Source organism: Hyaena hyaena, unplaced genomic scaffold (assembly GCF_003009895.1).
Source record: "Hyaena hyaena isolate Hyena2069 unplaced genomic scaffold, ASM300989v1 scaffold_1, whole genome shotgun sequence".
Classification (NCBI taxonomy): domain Eukaryota; kingdom Metazoa; phylum Chordata; class Mammalia; order Carnivora; family Hyaenidae; genus Hyaena; species Hyaena hyaena.
Genome location: NW_024080633.1, coordinates 6,959,637 through 6,981,858, shown reverse-complemented (window position 1 = coordinate 6,981,858; position 22,222 = coordinate 6,959,637). Strand labels below are relative to the sequence as shown.

General features: G+C 55.2%; 1 protein-coding gene across 4 annotated transcripts; it reads right to left on the bottom strand.

Moving 5' to 3' along the window:
- Positions 1–220: 220 nt before the first annotated feature.
- On the bottom strand, positions 221–22,113 carry DNAAF1 (dynein axonemal assembly factor 1). 4 transcript variants are annotated; one of them, XM_039227773.1, is made up of 12 exons: positions 21,840–22,111; positions 19,085–19,220; positions 18,478–18,569; positions 16,350–16,571; positions 16,052–16,218; positions 13,117–13,238; positions 9,637–9,803; positions 8,501–8,749; positions 4,203–4,312; positions 2,676–2,732; positions 1,575–1,887; positions 221–598 (listed from the first exon to the last, which is right to left on the bottom strand). In XM_039227773.1, the coding sequence occupies exons 1-12, from the start codon at positions 21,961–21,963 to the stop codon at positions 501–503; spliced, it is 1,857 nt and encodes a 618-aa protein (XP_039083704.1). In that variant the 5' UTR covers positions 21,964–22,111; the 3' UTR covers positions 221–500. The 4 variants fall into 4 exon arrangements, with proteins under 4 accessions (XP_039083704.1, XP_039083719.1, XP_039083727.1 ...); XM_039227781.1 differs by lacking the exon at positions 221–598 and adding an exon at positions 611–707 and having other exon boundaries at positions 21,840–22,113; XM_039227788.1 differs by lacking the exon at positions 2,676–2,732 and having other exon boundaries at positions 21,840–22,112.
- Between the last annotated feature and the right edge of the window lie 109 nt (positions 22,114–22,222).

Here is a 22,222-nt window from a genome sequence, read left to right as displayed (position 1 = left end):
CCCTAAATCCACTTCCTCTGAAGCCCGTGGCTCAGTGGACGATCCTGCTGTCCTGGGGGGGAGAACAGCCCTCCCACCCCCCCGAGTGCCACAGGACACCAGGATTGCATCTAGTTTCCACTCACACGTGAAGAGAAGAGGAGAGGGGTTCTCCGGGGTATCTGGTAGAACGAGTCGCACACAACTCGTGCAGATGTTAAATTACACACAGACTCAGGCGGGTACTGGCGTGTCTGTAATGCTCATGGGAGAAGCTTGCGCTTACACAGCTTACACAACGGGATGGGGTGGCACGGTGTGCGTTGAGGGCGGGACTGCACTGGGGGGGGAGCCGCGTGACAGGCCCACGTGGCAGGCCAGGCTTCCCCTGGGCGCCCTCGGGAAGTGCAGCTTGTTGGAAGGAAGGGAGTCTGGACAAAGGGGGTCTGGCCCCCGGGGGGGGGCCTGGTCACGGGTTCACTGTCACCATTAGTCTAGGGGTGGAAGGGCCACCTTGGGGTTCAGTCCAAGCCAAATTCAATGTCGTCTCGGTCGACTCCCGCCTCGGGCTCTGTGAGCTCTGTCCTCGACTGCGGCTCCTTCTTCTCGGTGATGTTTCCTAGGGGTCAGGAGGGAGGGTAACTCATCCCGGAAGTGTGGTCAGCTCCTCGCTTCTCCCTTCACGTGGGCCTTGGGTCCTCCACGCAGGCTGCCCTTGAGAAAGGAGCCTGTCGGGGCACCCAGAGGCTCAGTCGGTTAAGCAACCGACTCCTGATTTGGGCTTAGGTCATGATCTCACGGTTCATGAGGTTGAGCCCTGAACCAGGCTCTGCGCTGACTGCAGAGCTCGCTTGGGATTCTCCCTCTCCCTCTCCCTGCCCCTCCCCTGCTCTTGTGCATCTTCTCTCTCTCAAAATAGATAAAGAAAAGGCCGTCTGGTCACCAGCTAGCGTCGGGTGAGAACAGGAATTGTCTGGGTTCAGCAGATGCCGAGGACACTTCCTGAACTGACTGTGCCCCACCCCGTTTGCCTGTTACCCGCTTTCCCCAAACATGCATCCCTGGCCGTGCGTGGGCCCCCAGCGCCAGGCCAAGCGGGTATGTCATCTGTGACTTCACGTGTCCCGCCCGGTGGCCAGGTGCGCTGGACACTCCCTGTGCTGAACCGCCCTGCCCCGCCCGCACCGCCTCACTCCTTAGTCACCAGATCCCGGACCGTTGTGTGGACGACTGCACGCCCAGGCCGGTGGTCACCCTCCTTTCGTCCCACGCTCCCAGCTATGGTGTCCCCGGATCGGCTGGTGATGGGGGCGGGTGACAACACAGGTTCCCTCGCGCCCCTGAGATCCGCGTGGCCTTCAGCAGCCCCGGAGGTGCCCGCCTGCCCGCCCGGGCAGCGGACCCGGGAGCCTGTCCGCCTGCGGCATGTCGGCCCAGCAAGCAGCAGGTAGTGACGTCAGAGCCGTGAACAGACGCGACCTACCACGGTCTCTGTGTTCTGTTGCAACTGGCCCTCCAACCCACCGGCTCCCCTCGCTGGGTCTGGGGTAAGCGGTTCGCTTCCCCACCCTCCCAGCCTCGTGGGGTGGCGTTACCTAGGGGAGAGGCGGAAAGTAGGTCACTGCCCCCGTCCTCACTGGAAGGGGGAGGTGCCTCGTCATGGAGCTCCTGAATCAGCGGGCGTGGGGGCCTGGTGTCCCTGCTTCGGGGTTCCAAGTCCCTCTTTGCTGCTGCTTTAAATAGGTCTGCAAAGGGCGTCTCCGCCTTCCTCGGGGCGTCCTTGGGGATCGCGAATATGTTTGAAAGGGCGTCTGGGGTGTTTTCCAGCCCTGGGAGTGAGGTGTAGTCCAGCTCAGGGTCACTGTCGTCGCCCGAGCCCGAGATGGCTGTAACCTTTGGAACGCACACCTGTTAAGAGAGAAAAGATGTGTGAACGTGTCTGCTTTCAGGACGGTCACGGTCAAATGCCCAGTGCTGATTCTGCTCTCCTACTGATAGAATATTCTGTCGTCACATACGAGACAGGCGCGGGAGCCCAGCACCCTGGCCTTGCAACGTCGGGCCTCGGGGTGGATGCCCTCGGCCGGCCGGCCCGAGCCCCCGAAGCGGTGCTGAGCTCTCTAGCAAGGCCGCGCTCCTCAGCGGCCCCGTCGGCTGCGTGTGACCACGCTCCCCTCGCCCACCCTGTGCCTGCCACGCCAGCCCTCCCGGGGCTCCCGATGGGCGCTGCTCTGAGCCTCGGCCTCTGGCTGGCATACGCTCGGCCCACATCGGCCCCCTTGGAGATGCGGCCCCCGTGGGGACGGCAGTCTCGTGTGTGTTTCCTTCCTTCGTGACGAGCTTCCGCGCGGAGACGGTGTCCTAGGCCTTCCTCTCCCTCAGGCCCCGGTGATGCCGAGCGAGGTGGCTCGGGTGCACCTGGGAGAGCTCCCCATCCTGCCGCGGACACTGCCCTTCCCCGCCTGCGTGTCGCTATGGGACAGACACCCCGGAAGGACAGAGACGTGTCGTCAGGTCATTATGTACGAGAAGCAGGTGCTAGACGTCGTGACGGAATGTGCCCTCAGGAAGACCTCGCAGGTGCGGGCCGGCCGAGGGCGCAGTGCTGTGGGGCGGGAGCGCCTGGCGGGGCCCCGTCAGTGACAGGACTGGGGCGACATGACATGAGGCTCGTGCGGGAAGGCGGGGCCCGTGACCTCGTCCTGGCCGTCCGGAGGCTCCCCGGCATCCATGTCCTCCAAGTCGGGCAGGTCCTGGAAGGCAGACAGTGCCTGTCACCCGGCGACGCACACGTAGGCAAGGCAGGTGCGCGCGCGGCCCGTGAGCCCGCGTGGTGTGCAAGCACAGTGCGCCGGAGAAACGAGGAAGGACCCGGCGGACAAGTGTGCATGCTCCCGACTACGCGCATCAGGAGCCCACACCTCAGCAGTGACAGCGACCGAGGTTTGCAGGAATGTCTGTCTACCTCTCGCTCCGCTTCCCTGTGGCATTAGAGACGCTGCCACGTCCTCTGCGGAAAGTGATGGGCCCCAAACCACAGGCACCCCGAGTGTACAAGTTAGTCCCAGGCCTCTGTGCCGTCTGAAGGAAGCATGGCCCGGACCACCCTCCCCAGGAGGCTTGGGTGTCGTCTGTTGCTTCATCTACGGCCCCTGGGGCAGCACGTGAGGCAAGCAGCACGTGTGCGGTTAGATGGTGAGCTCGGCGGCCAGACTGCCTGGTCTTGTATTCCTGCTGTGTGGCCTTGGGCAAGTCACTTAACCTCTCTGTTTCTCAATCCCGTCATCTGCAAAACGGGGATGATAATGGTACCTACCACCTCGTAGAGGTTTGGAAGGTTCAGTCAATCAACACGCCTGCTGTTTAGAACAGTGCCAGGCGGAGTCAGAACCCTAGGAATTGGCCATCTTCACGTGTGTGGCTGCTTCTCCAATTAATCCTGTTTTGTTCCTTAGTATATATAGGCTCAGAGCACTAGAGGCCCGCTCTGGACATTGACCGTGCGCAGTTTAACTCTTACTGACCCACATGAAATCGAGGCTTACCAAGGAGGAGGCAGGGGGAGGCACAGCTACGTGCATGGGTTTAAGCTGAGGGGCCCACTCGTGGGCGACGCCAGGGAGCACCAGCTGCCCGCTGGGCATGAGGCTGACGGGGTGAGAAACGCCTCCCTGCTCCTTACCCCCCACCCCCACACACCCTTCCTAGGGATTGTGACAAAATGTGTGAGTTCCCACGGTTCCCGTTCCCGAGGGCCAGAGTATTTACGGCAGGTCCCGAAAGGGCGCATCTGGGAGGAGGGGCGTCATTCTCACGGCCACACAGGCCCCCAGGCAGGAAGCCAGGGCGGCCGCGGGCCGGGACGGCGGCATTTGCCGCTGGCTGGACAGCTGTCCGTGGAGGAGTAGAGGCTCCGTGACACATGTCACGCTCTCCACAGTTCCACGTGAGGCTGGTGGGACGGGACCGCCGGCGACATGCCCCCCGGGGGGCCTCTGGGCCAGCACCTGTCAGGCTGGAACGTGCGCGTGTGCGAGCCCCCCGGGAGATCGTGTCAGAGGCGGGTCTGCCCCGTAGGTCCGGAGTGAACCTCGCCAGCGTGTGAAGGTCAAGCCCGTCGGCCACAGAGATCGCTTTGGGGACTGAGGGTGCTGAAGGTTTGGACGCGACCTGGCACCAGCGGCGAGGCGGACGCCTCTCTCCAGATGCAGCTCTTTACGTACGTCAATGAAGAGCTGCTCCTTTGCTTCCGCTTTGACGGTTTCCAGATCCTCGTCTCCGGCAAGTCCTGTGCTTAATGCACCATCAGTGGCCGCAGTCCGGGGCCCCGAGTCTAAGGACAGCAACACAGTTAGTCACCCTGGGGCTGGTTTCACGCGCGGTGGCCAGGCTGACAAGCGCAGGAGCTGGGGGAGGCCAGGCCCTGGGACAGAAGCCGCGAGAACCCCCAGATTAGGACAGGGCTCCGTGTAAAGAGGAGGGAGAGGAAGAAGCCACCCTCTTGCTGGAACTTGGCAGTGACCCTGCGAAGATAAACGTACCAGCCGGTGAGCAGGTGGAATACGCAGGCGCCTGGGAGAAGGGTTTGTGGGGGCCGTTGATTATCAAGGAGATAAAGGCCGGCTGGGGAGAGGCAGGGGAGGCCAGCTGGGGAGGCCAGGGTCACGGCCCTGCCCAGGAGGGGCTGAGCCCACCACCCGCTGGGGCTGCCTGTCCCCGGTCACATCACGAGTGTCAGGGGCGCCCGCTGATAATGTCATTACGCGGGGTGGGGGGCACGTGGAGCCGGGATGGGCTCCTTCTACTCGAGGCTCCCCTCTCCCAGGTCCCCCAGGCCTGATCTGTGGTCCTGCCCTCGGCTCACTCTCCAGGGTCACGGCGGCAGTTGTTAGAGCTCAACGGCTCAACTCCTCTCGTCCCGCTTAGGTCCAGTGTGGCTCAGCCGCAGTGGGCACCAGGCCAGCACGAAGCAAGGAGGCGGGCAGAGGGTTTGTGTGCTTGGTGCTGCGGAGGGGCCGGGCTGGCCCTCTGGATCGTCACTCACTAGGCCCAGCGGTCACGGTCTCCACATGGCCATCCCTGTGGCTTCTCGGATTCCACCCTTGTAATAACTACCATGGTCGGCCTCCCCGCCAGGCCAGCCCTTCCTCCTACGCCTCTTGTTCTGTTCATGGCACCGCGGTCTCTGACCCCCCAGCCACCGGGAGCTCATGGTCAAGGCAGGGGCAGCCTCCTTTCGTTTCCTAAAAAACCATCTGCTTAGGCTTTGCTTTGGGAAAAGGTGAGGCAGGGAAAGAGACGGACGATTATTGGGCGCATCGCTTTCGCACCGTGGCAAAGAGACTGTTTTCATTTTGTAGAGGCCGAAACAGGCGCAGAACGGTTTTGGGATGTGCCTGAGGTCACGTAGCTGATGGAAGGCTTGGACGTGGCTTTGATCTCAGGGCGTCTGTGTAGAAACGGCGCTGCCTCGCCTGCGCACAGTGAGTCTTAGTGAACCCTTTGGGTCATTCTCGGAACGTCTTCGTGACCACCGGGGGGCAGCGGAAGCCCCTCTAGGGACAGGCGGAGGGTGCCGAGATTTCCTCGATGGTCATGGGTGGTGTCCATTCCACTCTCCTTCCGGCTCCCTCTGTCCGGAGATGTGACTTCCGGTTGGAGATGTGGACTCCGGTGGGGTGAGGAGTGACTCAGGCGGCCCACGCTGGCTCCTGAGTGCACGGTGTCATCTCAGAATCTGCACAGGAAGGTCAGCAGGGCTGGTCACACGGTTACCTCTTCATTCTCTCCGACCTTCTGTTATGAGGAAAGATCGTCCGACATAGGAAAGGTGAGTGGAAAAGTAATTTTTTAGACAAAGGCTTTTATATTTAGAATTGCCTTTCTTGGGGCCGAGGCATTTGAATCAAAGTGGTAGAAGCGTCTCCTCGCTCTGCCAGCCCAGCTCAGTTCTCAGGATGCGCAGGGGGCCCGGAAAGCAAAGGCCGCAGCCCCACCAAGGGAGGGAGGAATCCGGAATCCGGTGTGGGCTCTGGAGGAGGCCCTGGCTTCAGTCTCCACCACCACTGCTGGCCGGCTCTCAACCTGGGAGCAAGTTACGTCACCTCTCTGAGCCTCTGTTAACACCTCCATGGAGTGAGGCCAAGATGACAGCATGTACCTCCCAAGGTGGCTGGAAGGCCGCCCAGGACCCGGCCTGGGACGCTCTGGCCTCCACCGAGCACCCACGCGAGTCAGATGACCGGTGGCTCGTGGCTCGCGCCGTGGACCCCGGCCGCCGCCGCGAACCCGCCCTCTTCACAGATGCCCTCTGTCCACTCAGGAAGGTCAGCCTCCCCGTGTGGGCGCGCCTGGCCTGTGCCTTTCAGACAACAAGGCCTGTCCTGTGTCCACCTGTGGGAAGCCGGAGGAAAAACGGGCCCTTCTGGTACATTCTCTCCAAGGGAACAAGGGCGACCAGGCCGTAGGGCTTAACAGCCCCATCCAGCAAAGCCAGGCCGCGGGCAGACAAAGCAGTCGAGTGTTTCCTAAGGAAGAGGTTACTCAGAGCAAATCCAAGCACTCCAGCCTCGTGGCAAAGTCTGAAGAGGGGTGACTGGCGCCTGAAGAGGGGTCACCGGCGTCTGAAGAGGGGCGAGCTGAGCACCGGAGAGCAGTGTTTTGTCTCCCTGCCCGAGGCCCTTCAGACGTAACTCTTTCCTGGGAAATTCTGGGGTCTCGGGCGCCAGCAGGGATGGCGTCCCTGAGTTCCCGACGGGGTCAGGTCCACCCCTCCCTGTATCGACCCTCCTTCCTGAAGTGAACTTTTATCTCCCACACACAGCGTGCCGAAGACAATGGGCTGTTCCGGTCTTACCGGGGGGTCTAAGTCCCCGTGGGCGGGGGTGGGGGGCAGCATTTGGGGGAGGGGAGCACGGTGGGGGTCTGGTGGGTGACTCATCCAGGAAGGTCTGCTCTGTTCAGATCCCCTAGGTGGAAAGAGATTGACCGGTGCTGGCCTCTGGGCTATGGCCCCTGCCCCTGTGGCTGGGGGCCCTGTGTTCTGGGCCAGACCAGCCGAGCTCCCCGACCAGACCCCCAAGGCTGCTCGGGGGGGTGAAATGTTCCCTGCCCCTCAAGGCCCCATAGACGGGGCATTTTCCAGGTCCGGCTCACTTCAGCAGGGCCACAGCACAGGGCAGCGGCCCGGGCGAGTCCCGGATTTCTCTGCGAGTCAGCCGGACCCGAGGAGCATGGCCGGCACCTGCCAGGCGGCCTGCTTTGCCCAGATCTGCGTCGTCGCTTCCGCAGCCACAGCTGCGTCCGGCTACCGAGCGCGTGAGATGTGGCCGGCACTCCTGAGGAGCTGAAGTCTTTGTTTGTATTTCTCATTCATTTAAAATTTGAAATGGAAGCAGCGTGGGACAACTCATTCTTTTCAGGGCGGCTACATTTCGCTTGAACCACTGAGAAGTTAGCACCCGCATTGGGCTGTGCAGGGCAGATACACGCTGGCCTTGGAAGACGCAGCACCAATAACAGTATCTCCTTAAGAGTTTTGTATCGTTCGGGGGCGGAGTCGGTTAAGTGTCTGACTCTTGATCGTGGCTCAGGTCGTGATCTCACGGTTCGTGGGTTCGAGCCCCGCGTCGGGCTCTGTGCTGACAGCTCAGAGCCTGGAGCCTGCTTGGGATTCTGTCTCTCCTCCCTGCCTCTCCCCTGCTTGTGTGTGCACCTGTGCGCCCGCTCTCCCTCAAGATAAACTTTAAAAATAGAATTTTACATTGTTTAATTGATTATCTACGTACTTTCTTTTTTTTTTTTTAATGTTTTATTTATTTCTAGGAGAGAGAGAGAGACAGCGTGAGCAGAGGAGGGTCAGAGAGAGAGGGAGTCACAGACTGAAACAGGCTCTAGGCTCTGAGCTGGCAGTCAGCACAGAGCCCGACGCGGGGCTCGAACCCATGAACCGCGAGATCATGACCTAAGCGAAAGTCGGACGCTTAACCGACTAAGCCACCCAGGCGCCCCATCTACGTACTTTCTTAATTAAAAATTTTTTTAAAATTTATTTTTGAGAGAGAGAGTACACATAAGCAGGGGAGGGGCAGAGAGAGAGAGAAAGAGAGGGAGACACAGAATGTGAGGCAGGCTCCAGGCTCTGAGCTGTCAGCACAGATCTGGACGTGGGGCTCTGAGTCATGAGCAGCGAGATCATGACCTGAGCCGAAGCTGGATGCCTGACCGACTGAGCCACCCAGGCGCTGCAAATGATTATATTTTAGGTATGATGGATTCAAAAAAAGTACAGCTTTAGTGTATCTCCCATTTCTTTTGCCTTTGTTTACTAGAAAATGCAGTGAGGGCCCCAGTGCGTTCCCACGGGCAGCGCTGCCCCAGAAAATGAGGCCTGTATACTTCATCGTGAAGACTCAGAATCGGGGAGGTGCAGCCCGGGCCCCCCAGGCGCGTGGCTCAGAGGCTGCGGTCCCGGGGGGTGCGTCGGTCCCAGGGGCGCGTCCGTGTGGCTCTCGCTCCTTACCTTCGCAGGCAGCTCCGGGGGCGGCCGGCTTCGGGGCTTCCTCCGGGGGTGCCCCCCCTGGCCCCTGCTCTTCAGTGCCTCCATTGGCCTCCTCCGGCAGCTCCTCTGTGAGACTCGACTCTTCTGGGAAAAGCTCATCCTTGGCCTCGAAGCTTTCCGTGACAAACAGCTCCATTTTCTGCCGCCTTCCTCCCGCCTCACCAGGCTCTTCCGTCCCCTCCACGGTGGCATCCACGTCACCCTTCCCGTCTGGGCAAGAGAAGTCCAAAGGTGAACGGGAGCCCTCTTGGGAGCATGAGGGGGTCTGGGCCTCTCTCGGGGACACGCGGGGACCTGCGAACGGGGGCTGAGCTCAGGGGACTGTCGGGGACACGGGGATGGTGTCCGTCAACGTGAATCAGCAGAGCTGAGTATCCACAGAGGCCGCTCGCCACATCCGTCTGGCGGGACAGCACGTGGCCTTGAAGAGAACAGCGCGGGAGGCTCTGAGGGGGTGCGCACGGGGGCTGTGACGTCTCCCTCTGCTTTCAGATGGCTCGGCCCCACGGGAGTGTGTGTGTGTGTGTGTGTGTGTGTGTGTGTGTGTGTGTGTGTAAACGGTGAACACCATTGCATCTAAATGGACACAAGACATCTGTTTTTCTCTTCTTGAAGCTTTTCTGGAAATTTGAGAAATACTCAAAGAAGAAGTTTGAAAAAGGAAAAAAAATGCAATAGGAGAATGTCTACTTTATGGACAATATGTTCTGGTAATTCAGAACAGCGGGTAGAAAGCAATGGAATCATGCCATTGTTCTATAAACACGCGCACACGTTACACGCGTGGGGAAAAGCCAGGAGATGCTCATACAAAACACAGACTGGTTCTTATTACCATTGTTATTACTGGTGCTTTCCTGTTTGCTCTTTTGTAAGTTTATTTATTTATTTTGAGAGAGAAAGAGTGGGAGGGGACAGCTCGGAGCCCGTTTGGGATTCTCTCTCTCTCTCTGACCCTTTCCCTACTTACACTCTTTCTTTTTTTCTGTCAATACATAAACATTAAAAAAAATAATCCCCAAACTGAAAGACCAAGTTGGCCAGCCCAGATTTCTAGTCTACACGGAGCCCTGAGTGCTTCAGGCCAGGGCGCGCACCTTCCTCCCAGCTGGCTTTCCGCAGTTTTCTCTCCTCTGCCTGCCGCTTCATCATCGCTAGGGCTTCGATGCTGTCGGTGATCTTCTTCCTCTCCCTGCTCTCCCAGTGCTCTCTCTCCTGCCTCTCAGCTGCGAGCCCTCCCCTGGCCCAGGCCTCCGCACAAGCTCTGTCAATGAGGACAAAGAAAAAGACCAGAAATTGCGGAGGTTTCCATTTTCATGGGTTAAAAGTAAATTCAAAACATGTGCTGTCTGACCAGACTCGCTCACTTCCCCCAAATCACGCTGAAGGCACATGGAATGTGTGGCCGCAAGGATGCAAGGTGACACATGTGCACGTGTGCACTTCCGCCTTTCGTGGTTGGCAAAGCCCTCTCGACGTGCTGTCAAAAGCGGCGGCGACAAAAGAAAAACAGAGAAATCGGGACTCTGTCGATATTAGAAATGTTTGTCACGCACAGAATACCATAAACGAAGTAAAAAGGCAACCCACAGAATGTAGGGAAGTATTTGCAAATCGTACGCCTGCTGAGGGATGTGCATGTAGAATCCATAAGGATTATTATTAATCCTTAACACAAAGACCGCACGACTCATTAACACAAAGACCGCACGACTGAAAAATAGAAAAAATTTTTTAAATGGAAGGAGAAGCCACAGATGGCCACAGATGGGGAGAAAATATTTAAGGATAACTGGGAAGTGGCTTATATCCCAAACAAACAACTATGCCAAGTCAAAAAAGAAAAGAAAAAAGAAAAGAAACGTGATAAAAAAATAAAACCGGCAGATGACCCAGACACATCACCAAAGAAGACAGGCAGATGGCACAGAAGCTCAGCATCAGGGAATTGCAAATTACAGCAATGAGATCCCATGTCACGCCAATTAGAACAACTGAAGTCCCCCACCACTGGTGCCAGATGCCCCCGAGGACGCTGAGTCACTCGCTGGGATGCGGGCGGTGCTGCCGCTCTGGAAGGGAGGAGCCTGGCAACTTCAAGACTAAAGTCATCTTCCCAGGGGGCCTGGGGGGGGTCATTCGGTTAAGCGTCTGACTTCAGCTCAGGTCATGATTTCATAGTTCGTGGGTTCGAGCCCCACATCGAACAGCTGTGCTGACAGCTCGGAGCCCGGAGCCTGTTTCAGATTCTGTGTCTCTGTCTCCGCCCCTCCCCTGCTCATACTCTGTCTCTGTCTTTCAAAAATAAATAAATGTTAAAAAATTAAAGATAAAATAAAAACAAATGTAATCTTCCCATACAAGCCAGCGTCATGCTCCTAAGTATCCACTCAACTGAGATAAAAACAAACGCCCACGCAAAAAGCCACACACGAATGTTGGTCGCAGCACCCTTCACGAGCACCCCAAGTGGAAGCAACCCAAAAGTCCACCAACAGATGGGTAAATACGCAGCACCCTTCACGAGCACCCCAAGTGGAAGCAACCCAAAAGTCCACCAACAGATGGGTAAATACGATGTGGCGTTTCCGGGTGGACTATTACTTTGTGACATTGTTTTGGAACGAATCATTGATCTGTGCTCTGTGGGGATGAGCCTTGAAAGTATTACTCTCAGTGAAAGGAGCCCATCACCAAGACCACATGCGGTGTGAAGCCGCTTACATGAAACACCCTGAACGCAAAGAACCCACAGGGATAGAAAGTGGATTCCTGGTTGCCAGGGGCTGGCAGGCAGATGGGGAATGAGGAATATCAGCTAATGAGTAAGGGTTACTTTCAATAAAAATATTCTAGAATTGGTGTGGTGGTGGCTGTACAACTCTGACTATACTAGAAAGCGCTGGGTTGTACACTTTGAACGGGGGAATTGTTCTAGGGGCCGGCCGTACAGCAGCAGGTGACATAAGAGGTGACAATACTCAGTCTGTTAGAGCTGCCCTCTTATGGGGAAAGACAGACCCTAAGGAAGGAAACAGATCTGTCCGAGGCTGATGTGTCTACAGAAAAGAAATATCGCCCCAGGTGGGGCTCCCACTCTCCTCCTCTGGGCCCCGCTCCGCTCACGCCCCACATGTTTCAAGGTCTCGATGGTCATACCGTCCCCACCTTCTGGATGAGGAACATGAGGCCGGGGAGGTGAGTGAGCCCCTCCGAGGGAACAGAATTCAGGGTGCACCTCCGCCCGACTTCCCAGAAGCAGGTGGGTTCGTTTTCTCACCTGGCTGGAGTGGAGGCTCTTGCTTCTATGGGAAACATTTGTTAGTTGGATTTCACTTTGTGAGTTCTAGAACATACTACTAGCAGCCCGTCCTACGGAGGGCTTACTGTAAGAATGACAAGGGACCTAGATTAAAAACACGGGTAAAAGTCGTGCCAATGCATACGGCCGCCCTGGGTTTGATACTCTGAATATAAAAAAGAGTTCTTACGAACCAGTAAGAAAAAGGCCTCCAAAACTCCACCTGCCCGACACACACGGCGAGGACGCCCGACCACACAGCCCAAGATAAAACAAGATACAGTCTTCACTCATCCGTTAGCCCGGCAAAGACTTCATTCACATGGCTTTGTCTGTTGAAGTTATGAACTGGTACAAACTTTCTAGAAAACAATTAGAGAGTATTTACAAGCACCTTTGAAAAGGCTCAAACCACAGTCTTTAAGCCAATAATATACCTCCTGGAGCTCCACCTTACGGAAATCAGTAGCAGCGAGATCGAGACTCACATGCAAGGAGTCATCGGGGTTATGAAAAAAAAAATCTATAAACTAGTGCTCAAAATAAGGGAATTTCTTTTTTTTTTAATGTTTTATTTTTGAGAGAGAGAGAGAGAGAGACAGCGTGAGCAGGGGAGGGTCAGAGAGAGAGGGAGACACAGAATCCGAAGCAGCTCCAGGCTCCGAGCTGTCAGCACAGAGCCCGACGCGGGGCTCGAACCCACGAACCGCGAGATCATGACCTGAGCCGAAGTCGGACGCTCAACCGACTGAGCCCCCGGGCCCCCTCGCCAGCCTGTGTTCTGAAACAGCTGATGTTAAGTCGGTTCTGCACAGACGGCCCGTCCGCGTGTGTCTGGCCTGTGAGAACTGAAGTAGGATGTGATTCCTCACGCCCAGCGGTCTGCACACTGATTTTCAGACACAGGAGCACGGCTTTGACACAAGACTGAGTGTTGGTGGGTCAGGTCACCTCCTCNGAGGGTCAGAGAGAGAGGGAGACACAGAATCCGAAGCAGCTCCAGGCTCCGAGCTGTCAGCACAGAGCCCGACGCGGGGCTCGAACCCACGAACCGTGAGATCATGACCTGAGCTGAAGTCGGACGCTCAAACGACTCAGCACCCCAGGCGCCCCGGGAATTTCTTATTATAAAGTTATGTGGCCATCAAGCTTCTTTCCTAAGAAGATGTGATGATGTGTGAAAATGGTCACAAGTGAGAAATTTGCACACGTGTGCCATTCAGGGTGCTCAACAACTTCGTATTAAAATGTGATCCAAAGGCTTCCCCCTCCTTACCTGTCCTTTGGGAAAACTGGTCTGTCATCCAGATACGTTAGATGTTTGAGTCGAACGGTGACTGTCCTTCGATAGTTAGCAATGTGCCTGGTAACGGGGTTTCCCATCAGATTCAGTACTCGCTGTAAGCATGAGTCAGAGAGGTTACTAAGGGGTGTCCTTTTTAAAAAAAAAAATTTTTTTTAAATGTTTTTATTTCTGAGAGAGAGAGAGAGCATGAGCAGGGGAGGGTCAGAGAGAGAGGGAGACACAGAATCTGAAGCAGGCCCCAGGCTCTGAGCTGTCAGCACAGAACCCGACGCGGGGCTCAAACCCACGAACTGTGAGATCATGACCTGAGCCGAAGTCGGACACTTAACCGACTGAGCCCCCAGGCGCCCCAGGGGTGTCCTTGAAATACTTCACTCGTGCGGTGCCCTGAGAACAAAACACAACACACGTGCCCGTGCCACCTGCTCGTGGCTTCATCAGGGAAGCCAGAGGGGGTTTCCTCACTTTCGTGCCATCAGAACTGATGACAATGGAGCGGCCCTTTCTTGCACTTGAACTCCAGACCTGAAATCTCACTGTCCTTCCAGAACAGCCTCGGAGAACACGTCCGGAGGCTTTTCCAAGTCAGCAAGGCCATTATTTTGCTCACCCAAGCTCTTTTGCTGACATTAGTCCCCATCTTATTGATCATTCTCTTCCCCAGCCAGCACCCGCTTTAAGAAAGCGTACACAGCGGCCAGGCGGCCAGGAAGCACTGACTTGGGGGAAAGGATGGAAAGTGCTGGAAGCAGTTGGACCGGCGTGGCACTTACCCCCCTCCCCCTCCCCTTACACACCGTCTCCTCCTTTCCTGCCTGTGAAACTCAGAGAAATGAGCAGCCAAAGTAATGTCTGGGAGAACCATTTAAAACTAGTTTGTCTGAACTCGTGAGTTTTCTGATCTAAAGTGGTTTGTGTTACTGATGAAAATAAATATACCGTAAGCTAGTTAACATAGCAGTCCCCAAACTTCGTTCTCATACTGCCTTCTCCATTCTCATGGTATTTTCAGGCCCCCCCCCACCCTGCAGGACTGGGGTGGGGGGCAACACACCCCGGGGCAGGCACTAAGGGGCTGCATCGTGTGTGGAGGTTTAAAAGCGATCACAACGTAACTGTAAAGCAGACCACGTTACCGACTGTGCTGTGTCCCCCTCCCCAAATTCATGTGTTCAGTTTCAAACCCTCAGAATGTGGGCAAATTTGGAGATTGGGCCTTTAAAGAGGTGATTCAGGGGTGCCTGGGTGGCTCCGTCGCCTAAGCATCCGACTTCGGTTCGGGTCATGATCTCATGGTTCGTGAGTTCGAGCCCGCATCAGGCTCTGTGCTGACAGCTCAGAGCCTGGAGCCTGCTTCGGATTCTGTGTCTCCCTCTCTCTCTGCCCCTCCCTCACTCATGCTCTGTTTCCGTCTCTCAAAAATACACATTAAAAAAAATTTTTTTTAAATAAAGAGGTGATTCAGATTACGTGAGGTCATTGGGGTGGCCCCTGGTCCAGTGCGACAGGTGTCCTTTAAGAGGGGATTAGGGCACACACAGAGAGAGGACCCTGTGACGACATAGTTGTCTACAGGCCACAGAGAGGCCTCAGGAGAAGCCAGCCCCGCCGACACCTTGATCCTGGGCTTCTACACAGTCTCCGGACCTTTGTTATGGCCGTTAAGCAAAAGAAAACAAAAAAGTATTAAGCGACACAGCTTTGTATTACTGCTGTGCGCTGGCAAGTCTAAACGTGTCCTTCTTGATCATCTTTTCAGTAGATTGTTCCTGAACTGTGACTTGCTTACCATTTTTTTAAACCAACCCACTTTTTCCTTACACATCCGTACCTGAAGCAGAGGTCAGAGAACTCAGGGTTTTGGGGTGCGATTTCTAGTACTTTCCTCAGTACATGACAGCATGTACACATGAGAAGGGAAGCCCTTCAGTGTTGCTGGGGGCGAGTCAGAAGCACACAGGGGCTGCCTGGAGGGGATGCCACGGGCCCGAAGATGGGCCATTTGAATATCCAAAATTAAATGACAGCAAGGGTTGAATCAAATCAGGACTGTGCCATAACCCCCGGAGTTCATACTGACAGCAGGAAAGAAAAACCCTTCCTTGTCACCATTAGTGGTCGCCAGCTTCTTGAGCCCTTTCTCTGAAAACGGATGAATAAAAAGAAAGAACCGGACCTTCCCCCTGGCCCTGTCTGTGTGAACTGCATACTGGGGAGCCACCAGACGAGGGGGTTCCCGGATGCAGAAGCGCGCCGGCTAATGTGGCAGGAGCAAATCAACAAGTGGCCTGGACAATGGCCACCGTGTGGCTCCTGAAGAGATGACTCATGGAGGCGGTGTCCAGTGGCTGCTACGCATCTGGGGGGAGCGGTTAGTGGGGGTGGTGGGGGGCTGGGGGCCCTCTACTGGCCGCAGCAGGCTGACCACACTGGGGGCCACCAGGCTGTCAAGTTCCACGTGACAGAGGCCACCCGACAGGACAGGCCCTGTGGTGTGACGCAGCCACACGCCTCCACGTAAAACCCTGGGGCTCGATGGGACCAAGCCTCCGGCTCCATCAGCATTTCACAAGAAATACGGTCCAGCAGAGCCTGTTAACTGACACCCCGGGGGCGCCATCAACCCAGTCGGGAATGTGACAAAGTCCTAAAAAAGGAGCCGGTTTCGCTGGCAGACGAGTGGGAGGGGCCCTCGGAGGGTGACTGTACCCGTCAAGAAAGGAAGTCCGCATCTGCCAGAGGCCCGCGCTCCGATGTGCGGGGGTGAAAGGGGTGTCTGGCATTTAAGCCACTCCGGCTAGAAACCCCAGAGGACGGGCTGGGGGAAGGAAGAGGCCTGAGGAGAGGCGGGAAAAGAGGTTTGGTAGCTGAAGAAGGGCGAGTTTGGAGCGTGTGCGCGTTTTACCAAATCAGGCATGCTCTCCAGCACGCTCAGGATTTCCGGATCACTCAGCTTATTGTGGGACAGGTCAAGGACGCACAGTTTCAAACACTCCTTTAGATGCTGAATGTCTTCCACGGTCTCTAAGTGATTGTGGGCCATCTGGAGGGTGTTGAGGACGGGCAGGCAGGCTAGAAGGTGAGTGGGGGCGGCAGAAGTAAGCGACAAAGGTATAAAAACCCTTTCAAACCGCCCCCAGGGGTGAGGGGTGGGCGTCGTGGCCGAGAGGAAGATGCCCCCCCTCCCCCACGGGGCATCTTACAGAGGTTTTCGATGGTCTTGATGTAATTGTTGCTCAGGTTGAGAGCATCCAGTTTCTGGAGAGGCTCTAAGTTCTCGATTTTGTGAAGCAAGTTCACTTGCAGGAAGAGGCAACGCAACTCGGTCTGGGCCTCGAGATTCTCGATTCTCTGTATCCCGTTGCACTCGAGCCAGAGGCAACGCAGCCCCGTGTACTCTTCCAAGTTCTCGATGCGATCAAAACCTGGTGAGAAGGGAGGGGGCGTCAGAGGAGCTGGGGGGAGGGGTCACCCTTGGTTTTGCCTCCCCCCCCCCAAACAGCCACACCTCCTTCCTGTAGCAACACCAAGGCCACTTGTCTCTGAGGGCCATTCCCCTCCTGGTAGTGCCCCATGGCTTCCTGGGCGGCCAGTCTCAGCCCTTCATTTTTCTGGGCCGGTCACACTCAGCCAAGCTGAGCCAACTCTGACACCCTGGGAGGTTCTGCTGGCTGCAGTGGAGAGAGGTGGTCCGTGTCCAGCCCTGCAGCCACCGCCTCCCCTTCACGGCTGGGGGTGGGTGGAGGCGACGAGGGGGGGCCTGTCTGAAATGAGCCAGAGGAAAGCAGGCTGAGCTCAGGAAAGAGACGGGCCCGGGGAAGCCGCACCATGAGCGCGGGGACCCGGCGAAGGCTGAGAGCGAGTGCTAACTGCGGGTCTGGTTTCGCTCCAGGTTTCCGTTTTATGAGGCAAATTTCAAGTGAGAAAACAAACATTTTCTTTAGTAACTCATTGTCAACTTGTAATTCATCATTCATCCGCTCCTGGGGGAAGCCCTTAAACAGTTATTTATGTTCTTGCCCGAAGGAGTGTTGTTGCTTAAAAACCTACAGCATCGCTGATGGGCCAGAAGGCCTCAGGTGAGCTGTTCCTAGATTCCCGGCCCTGAGAAACTTCCAGATAATGAATTTGCTTTAGGCGCTAGGTTCGGGGACAATTTGGTCCACGGCCGCAGGAGAGAATCGAGGCACATCTCCCTCCTAGTGACTGTACCTTCTGACTCTCTCCATGACGTCCAACGTGTTGGGTGCCCTTCTTCCCACCTCCTAAATATGGGTCCCCTGGGATCTGCCTGTGACGTCATCCCATGCCCTGTGACGCATACATTGGGTGCAGAATTTTGGAGGGAGCAACGTGGAAGCCAGAAGACCAGTTAGGAGTCCCTGAATTTCTTTTCTTTTTTTTTAATGTTTTATTTATTTCTGAGAGAGAGAAAGAGGCAGTGTGAGCAGGGGAGGGTCAGAGAGAGAGGGAGGTACAGAATTGGAAGCAGGCTCCAGGCTCTGAGCTGTCAGCACAGAGCCCGACGCGGGGCTTGAACCCACGAACCGTGAGATGATGACCTGAGCCGAAGTCAGACGCTTAACCGACTGAGCCCCCCAGGCACCCCTCCCTGCATTTCTTTAAGGAGCATGTGCTGCTGGAGCCCTGTGGGCCTTCCTGGAACAGCGTGGCCCGCAGTGGCTGTCCTGTCCCTCAGGACACCAAGGGCATCTTCTCCACATGAGTCTCTGTACAGAAGACTCTAAGTAAAGGTTTACGCACTAAATAGGGAACACACAGAGGACCCATGAAACAGGTCAGCCACTCTGAGCTCAGAGGAAGTGGAAGCCATCCTTCCTCCTCCTCATTGCTGGGAACAGCCCTGTCCACGAACCCCAGAGGGGGGTGACGCATGATTCTGCACACCAAGCCTGAGCCCTCCGGGACGCCACTTGTCACACCACTCGGGCCCAGAAGCCACCTATCACCCTCATCTTTCAACATGTATCCCGTCCAAGCCCAGTGCTTACCACTAGGCTGCTGCTTTGCTGCAAATCTCCACTAAATTCAGCAAGACAGTTTTTATACCTTCTGCCTGACGTGACACATCTCTACCAGGTCCTTACCTTAAAAAATTTTTTAATGTTTATTTTTGAGAGAGACAGACAGACGGCAAGCAGGGAGGGGCAGAGAGACAGGGAGACACAGAATCCGAAGCAGCTCCAGGCTCTGAGACATCAGCACAGAGCCTGACGACGTGGGGCTGAAACCCACAAACCACAAGATCATGACCTGAGCTCAAGTCAGGCGCTTAATCAACTGAGCCACCCAGGCGCCCCAGGTCCTTACCTTTAAAGTGTAAATACAGCGTGTCGTTCAATGCTGGGGTAATATAAAGCTTGTGCTGCTTGCAGAGTTTTTGCAGAAAACTTTTAGTCATCCTGTTAAATGCGGAACATGAAAAAGAAATTTGTTGCAATTCGTCATCTGGGAAACATCCCCAAAATTCTTTACCACATCCATTTCTTCCCCAGATTCCAAAATATCCTACCTGCCTGATAACATTTTTTTTTTGCCTGATTACTATTTTAAGGTTTTTTGTTTTTTTGTTTTTTTGTTTTTTTTGACTATCCCCTTTTCAGGGCCTCATCCAATATCATTACTTTCAGCACTGTTAAAAACTGCAATGTACGTTCTAATAAAAATACTTTCGACAGTGTCATCAAGAACCACCGGTATTTCTCTCTCCGGGTCTGGCATTAAAGTTTAATATGTTGTGGTTAGTTGGGTTATAGAGGCAGCGCCGCCCTGGCTCCGCGATGAATTCTCAGACACCAGGCCAGCTCTTTTATCCCCAGGAGCCTCAGTTTCCTTATTGATACCAAGGGCCGATCACACAGTCTTCCTTCCTCAGTAAATGTACGCCAGAACCGGCAGCAGCAGTACGTCCGCTTACCTGGGGCCCTGGTCTTCCTTGTCGTCTCTCTGCTGTGCTAAGCGACTGTCTGACCGGCTATCACCACTCTGCTTCTGCTCGCTTGTGTAGGATGTGTCACAAGGACCCACGCATGTTTCCTTAGGATCATTTATTGCTGTAAAATAAGAGACTGGTTCTATAGAGGTCAAGAAACGTAGAGAAAATTTGCCCAATTTCAACTTGATTCGTGTCTGTTTTTAGTATGGAACGTGAGTGACAGTTTGTAAAGCACTGGTAAGGACCATAGGAAGTTTGTTTCCAGGTGTGTCCTCTATTAAAGCCCTTGTACAAATGTACAAGGACACGTGTGCAAAGATATTCATTTCTGTGTTACTTTGAACAGCCAAAGAGAGTCAATGATGGAAACATCCATCCGTAGCGACTGGTTAAATAAAACAACGGATCAGTATTGTGCCTTGGAAAAGAAGCCACCGGAGCTACATCAATCAGTATGGATAATTCTTGGGGCGCCTGGGTGGCTCAGTGGGTTAAGCATCCGACTTCAGCTCAGGTCATGATCTTGCAGTTCATGGGTGCAAGCCCTGGATCGGGCTCTGTGCTGACAGCTCAGAACCTGGAGCCTGCTTCAGATTCTGTGTCTCCCTCCCTCTCTGCCCCTTCCCCGCTCGCACTCCGTCTCTCTCTCAAAAATAAATAAACATTAAAAAAAGGACAATTCTCAGAAACATGTATGAAATGAAAAAGTAAGTTTCATAATTAGCACAGAAGGACATTCATATGAGTTTAAAACATAGAAACGAGGGGTGCCTGGGTGGCTTAGTTGGTTAAGCGTCCGACTTTCGCTTAGGTCATGATCTCGCGGTTCGTGGGTTCGAGCCCCGCGTCGGGCTCTGTGCTGACTGCCAGCTCAGAGCCTGGAGCCTCTTTCGGTCTGTGACTCCCTCTCTCTCTGACCCTCCCCTGCTCACGCTGTCTCTCTCTCTCCTAGAAATAAATAAAAAAAACAAAAAAAACTTAAAAAAAAAAAGCATAGAAACCAATGCTGTGCACTGTTAAGGATGTACTACACAAAGGTGATTGAATCCATACACAATTCTGGAGAAGGGCAGAAGAGAATGAACTGAGTGAGGGCAGGAGGCCAAAAGGAACATCAACTTCATCTGAAATGTCTTATTTCTTACATGTAAGAAAGACTTCAAGCAAAAGTGATACAGTATTCATCATTTTCAATTCTGAGTGACAGTACACGGGTGCTTGTGATAATGTTCTCTCTTCTTTTTTGAAAAGTTCTCAAAAGAAAAACCACAGGAAAAGAAACAAAAATGGTGGAAATATCTTTGGTAAGAAGAGGATGAGCACATTTAAAGGCACTTAATTTTTTTAGCGGTCAATCAAAATTGGCCAGTTCCAGTGCACTTAATCTTTAAGAGCTGCTGGCTGCTGCATCCTGTGTTCCTGCGGTCTGTTGAACCACACTGAACACTCTGTGAGTGGGGCTGTGTCTTACACTCTTCTGTTTCCCACTGTACACAATGACCAGCCACGAGAGGCACCAGATAAGTGCTTGTGGAATAAGGAAAGAGGAGGTACTCCATATACATGACTGATTGATTGCATCAATAACAAGAGCTAGCGTTGACTCACGGCCCACGGTAACACGGAAACCTAATTATGATCATCCCAGCTTACAGATGAGGAGACTGCCTCCAAAGAGAGGTTTAAAGCCTGGGCTGACAGCCATAAAGCCTGATTAGTTGCAGAGTCGAAATCTGTGCCCAGCGTGAGTGGCTCCAAAGCCTATCTCTTTCCAGAGCGCTACAAAGCTTCCCTACAGCTCTTGCATACAGGTCTTGCCTGGACAGCTGGGTGCTCAAGACACGTTTGTTGATTGGGTTTAAAAAATGAGATACAGGGGCTCTTAGTGGGTGGCTTAGTTGGTTAAGCGTCCGGCTTTTGCTTAGGTCATGATCTCGCGGTTTGTGGGTTCGAGCCCGGCTTCGGGCTCTGTGCTGACTGCCAGCTCAGAGCCTGGAGCCTCTTTCGGTCTGTGACTCCCTCTCTCTCTGACCCTCCCCTGCTCACACTGTCTCTCTCTCTCCTAGAAATAAATAAAAACATTTAAAAAATTAAAAAAAAAAGATACAAATCAAGTAATTTATCTAGTCGGTAAAGGATTTCCCTTAGGAAATGGAGCAGCAAAATGGGAGCAGAGGGTGAAGGCTGTCTTCTAAACCCATTCGGGGAAGCTCGGGGGAGGGAATCACCTACTGACCCCAGAGCCATCACCTCCTCACTCACTCTCTACCGCGGATCAGACACTGGACGCGACAGTGAATCCCATCAGGAAATCCTGCCCCAACACGGCTGGCGGTCTAGAAGGAGAGAGCCTTCGGCCTTACGCGGAGATAGTAATAGATAACATTCAAAACATGAAACAGCTGGGGATGGGGAGAAGGGAGTGTTGGGCAAGGGCTAGCGCTCCGGGGTCGGACTATGCAGCATGTGTCTGTTCTGTCATTGACCGAATGAGGGCGATCTATTTGGAGCGAGTTCCACAACCCCTTTAGGTCTCAGCATCCTCATCTGTATGAACTGGGAGAGGAGCAGAGGACGGGCGTGCGGCTCGGATGAGGTGAGCGCTGGGCACGCGTCCTTTAAAACGTGTGTGCCGCTCCTGTTATTATTACTCTTGTTCTCGCTGGCTGGGAAGGTCAGGTGTGGTGCCGGGGGCAGCCCATCGCCCCCCTCGGCTCCCTGGGGCGGCAGTCGGCACCTTCCTGGCGGCCCCCCGGGCCTGCGTCCGCGTGGTCGCCCGCCGACGCCTCCACGCCCGGCTCCTGCGCGCAGCCCTGCTCCGCCGGCCCGTCCGCCCCGGGCTCCGAGGCCTCGGGGTGCATGCTGCTTCCGGAAGTACCGAAAACCGCGTCCCGTGGGTCGCTACTGCTCCCGGCCCCGCCAGGGAGGCCCCGCTTTCCTTCTCAGCCGACCGCCCGCGCCCGAGTCGTTGGGAGCTCAACGCTTGCCTCGTTTCCACGGCAACCGCCGCGCACGCGCAGTAGGGTCGGCCAGCACGTAGGCGCGCCGGAGGCGGGGCCCGCAACGGCTCCGCCCCCGGCGCGTGCGCGTGTCACGTGGGGCGCGGCCCGCGGCAGCTGC

Excerpts from the sequence above, each read along its gene's own strand:
- DNAAF1 (XM_039227773.1), bottom strand. The coding sequence starts at position 21,963 with ATGCACCCCGAGGCCTCGGAGCCCGGGGCGGACGGGCCGGCGGAGCAG. Across the intron at positions 13,239-16,051 it reads TGGAGAGCATGCCTGATTTG|CGAGTACTGAATCTGATGGG; the intron begins GTAAAACGCGCA and ends TCATGCTTACAG. Across the intron at positions 599-1,574 it reads ACTTTCCGCCTCTCCCCTAG|GAAACATCACCGAGAAGAAG; the intron begins GTAACGCCACCC and ends CCTGACCCCTAG.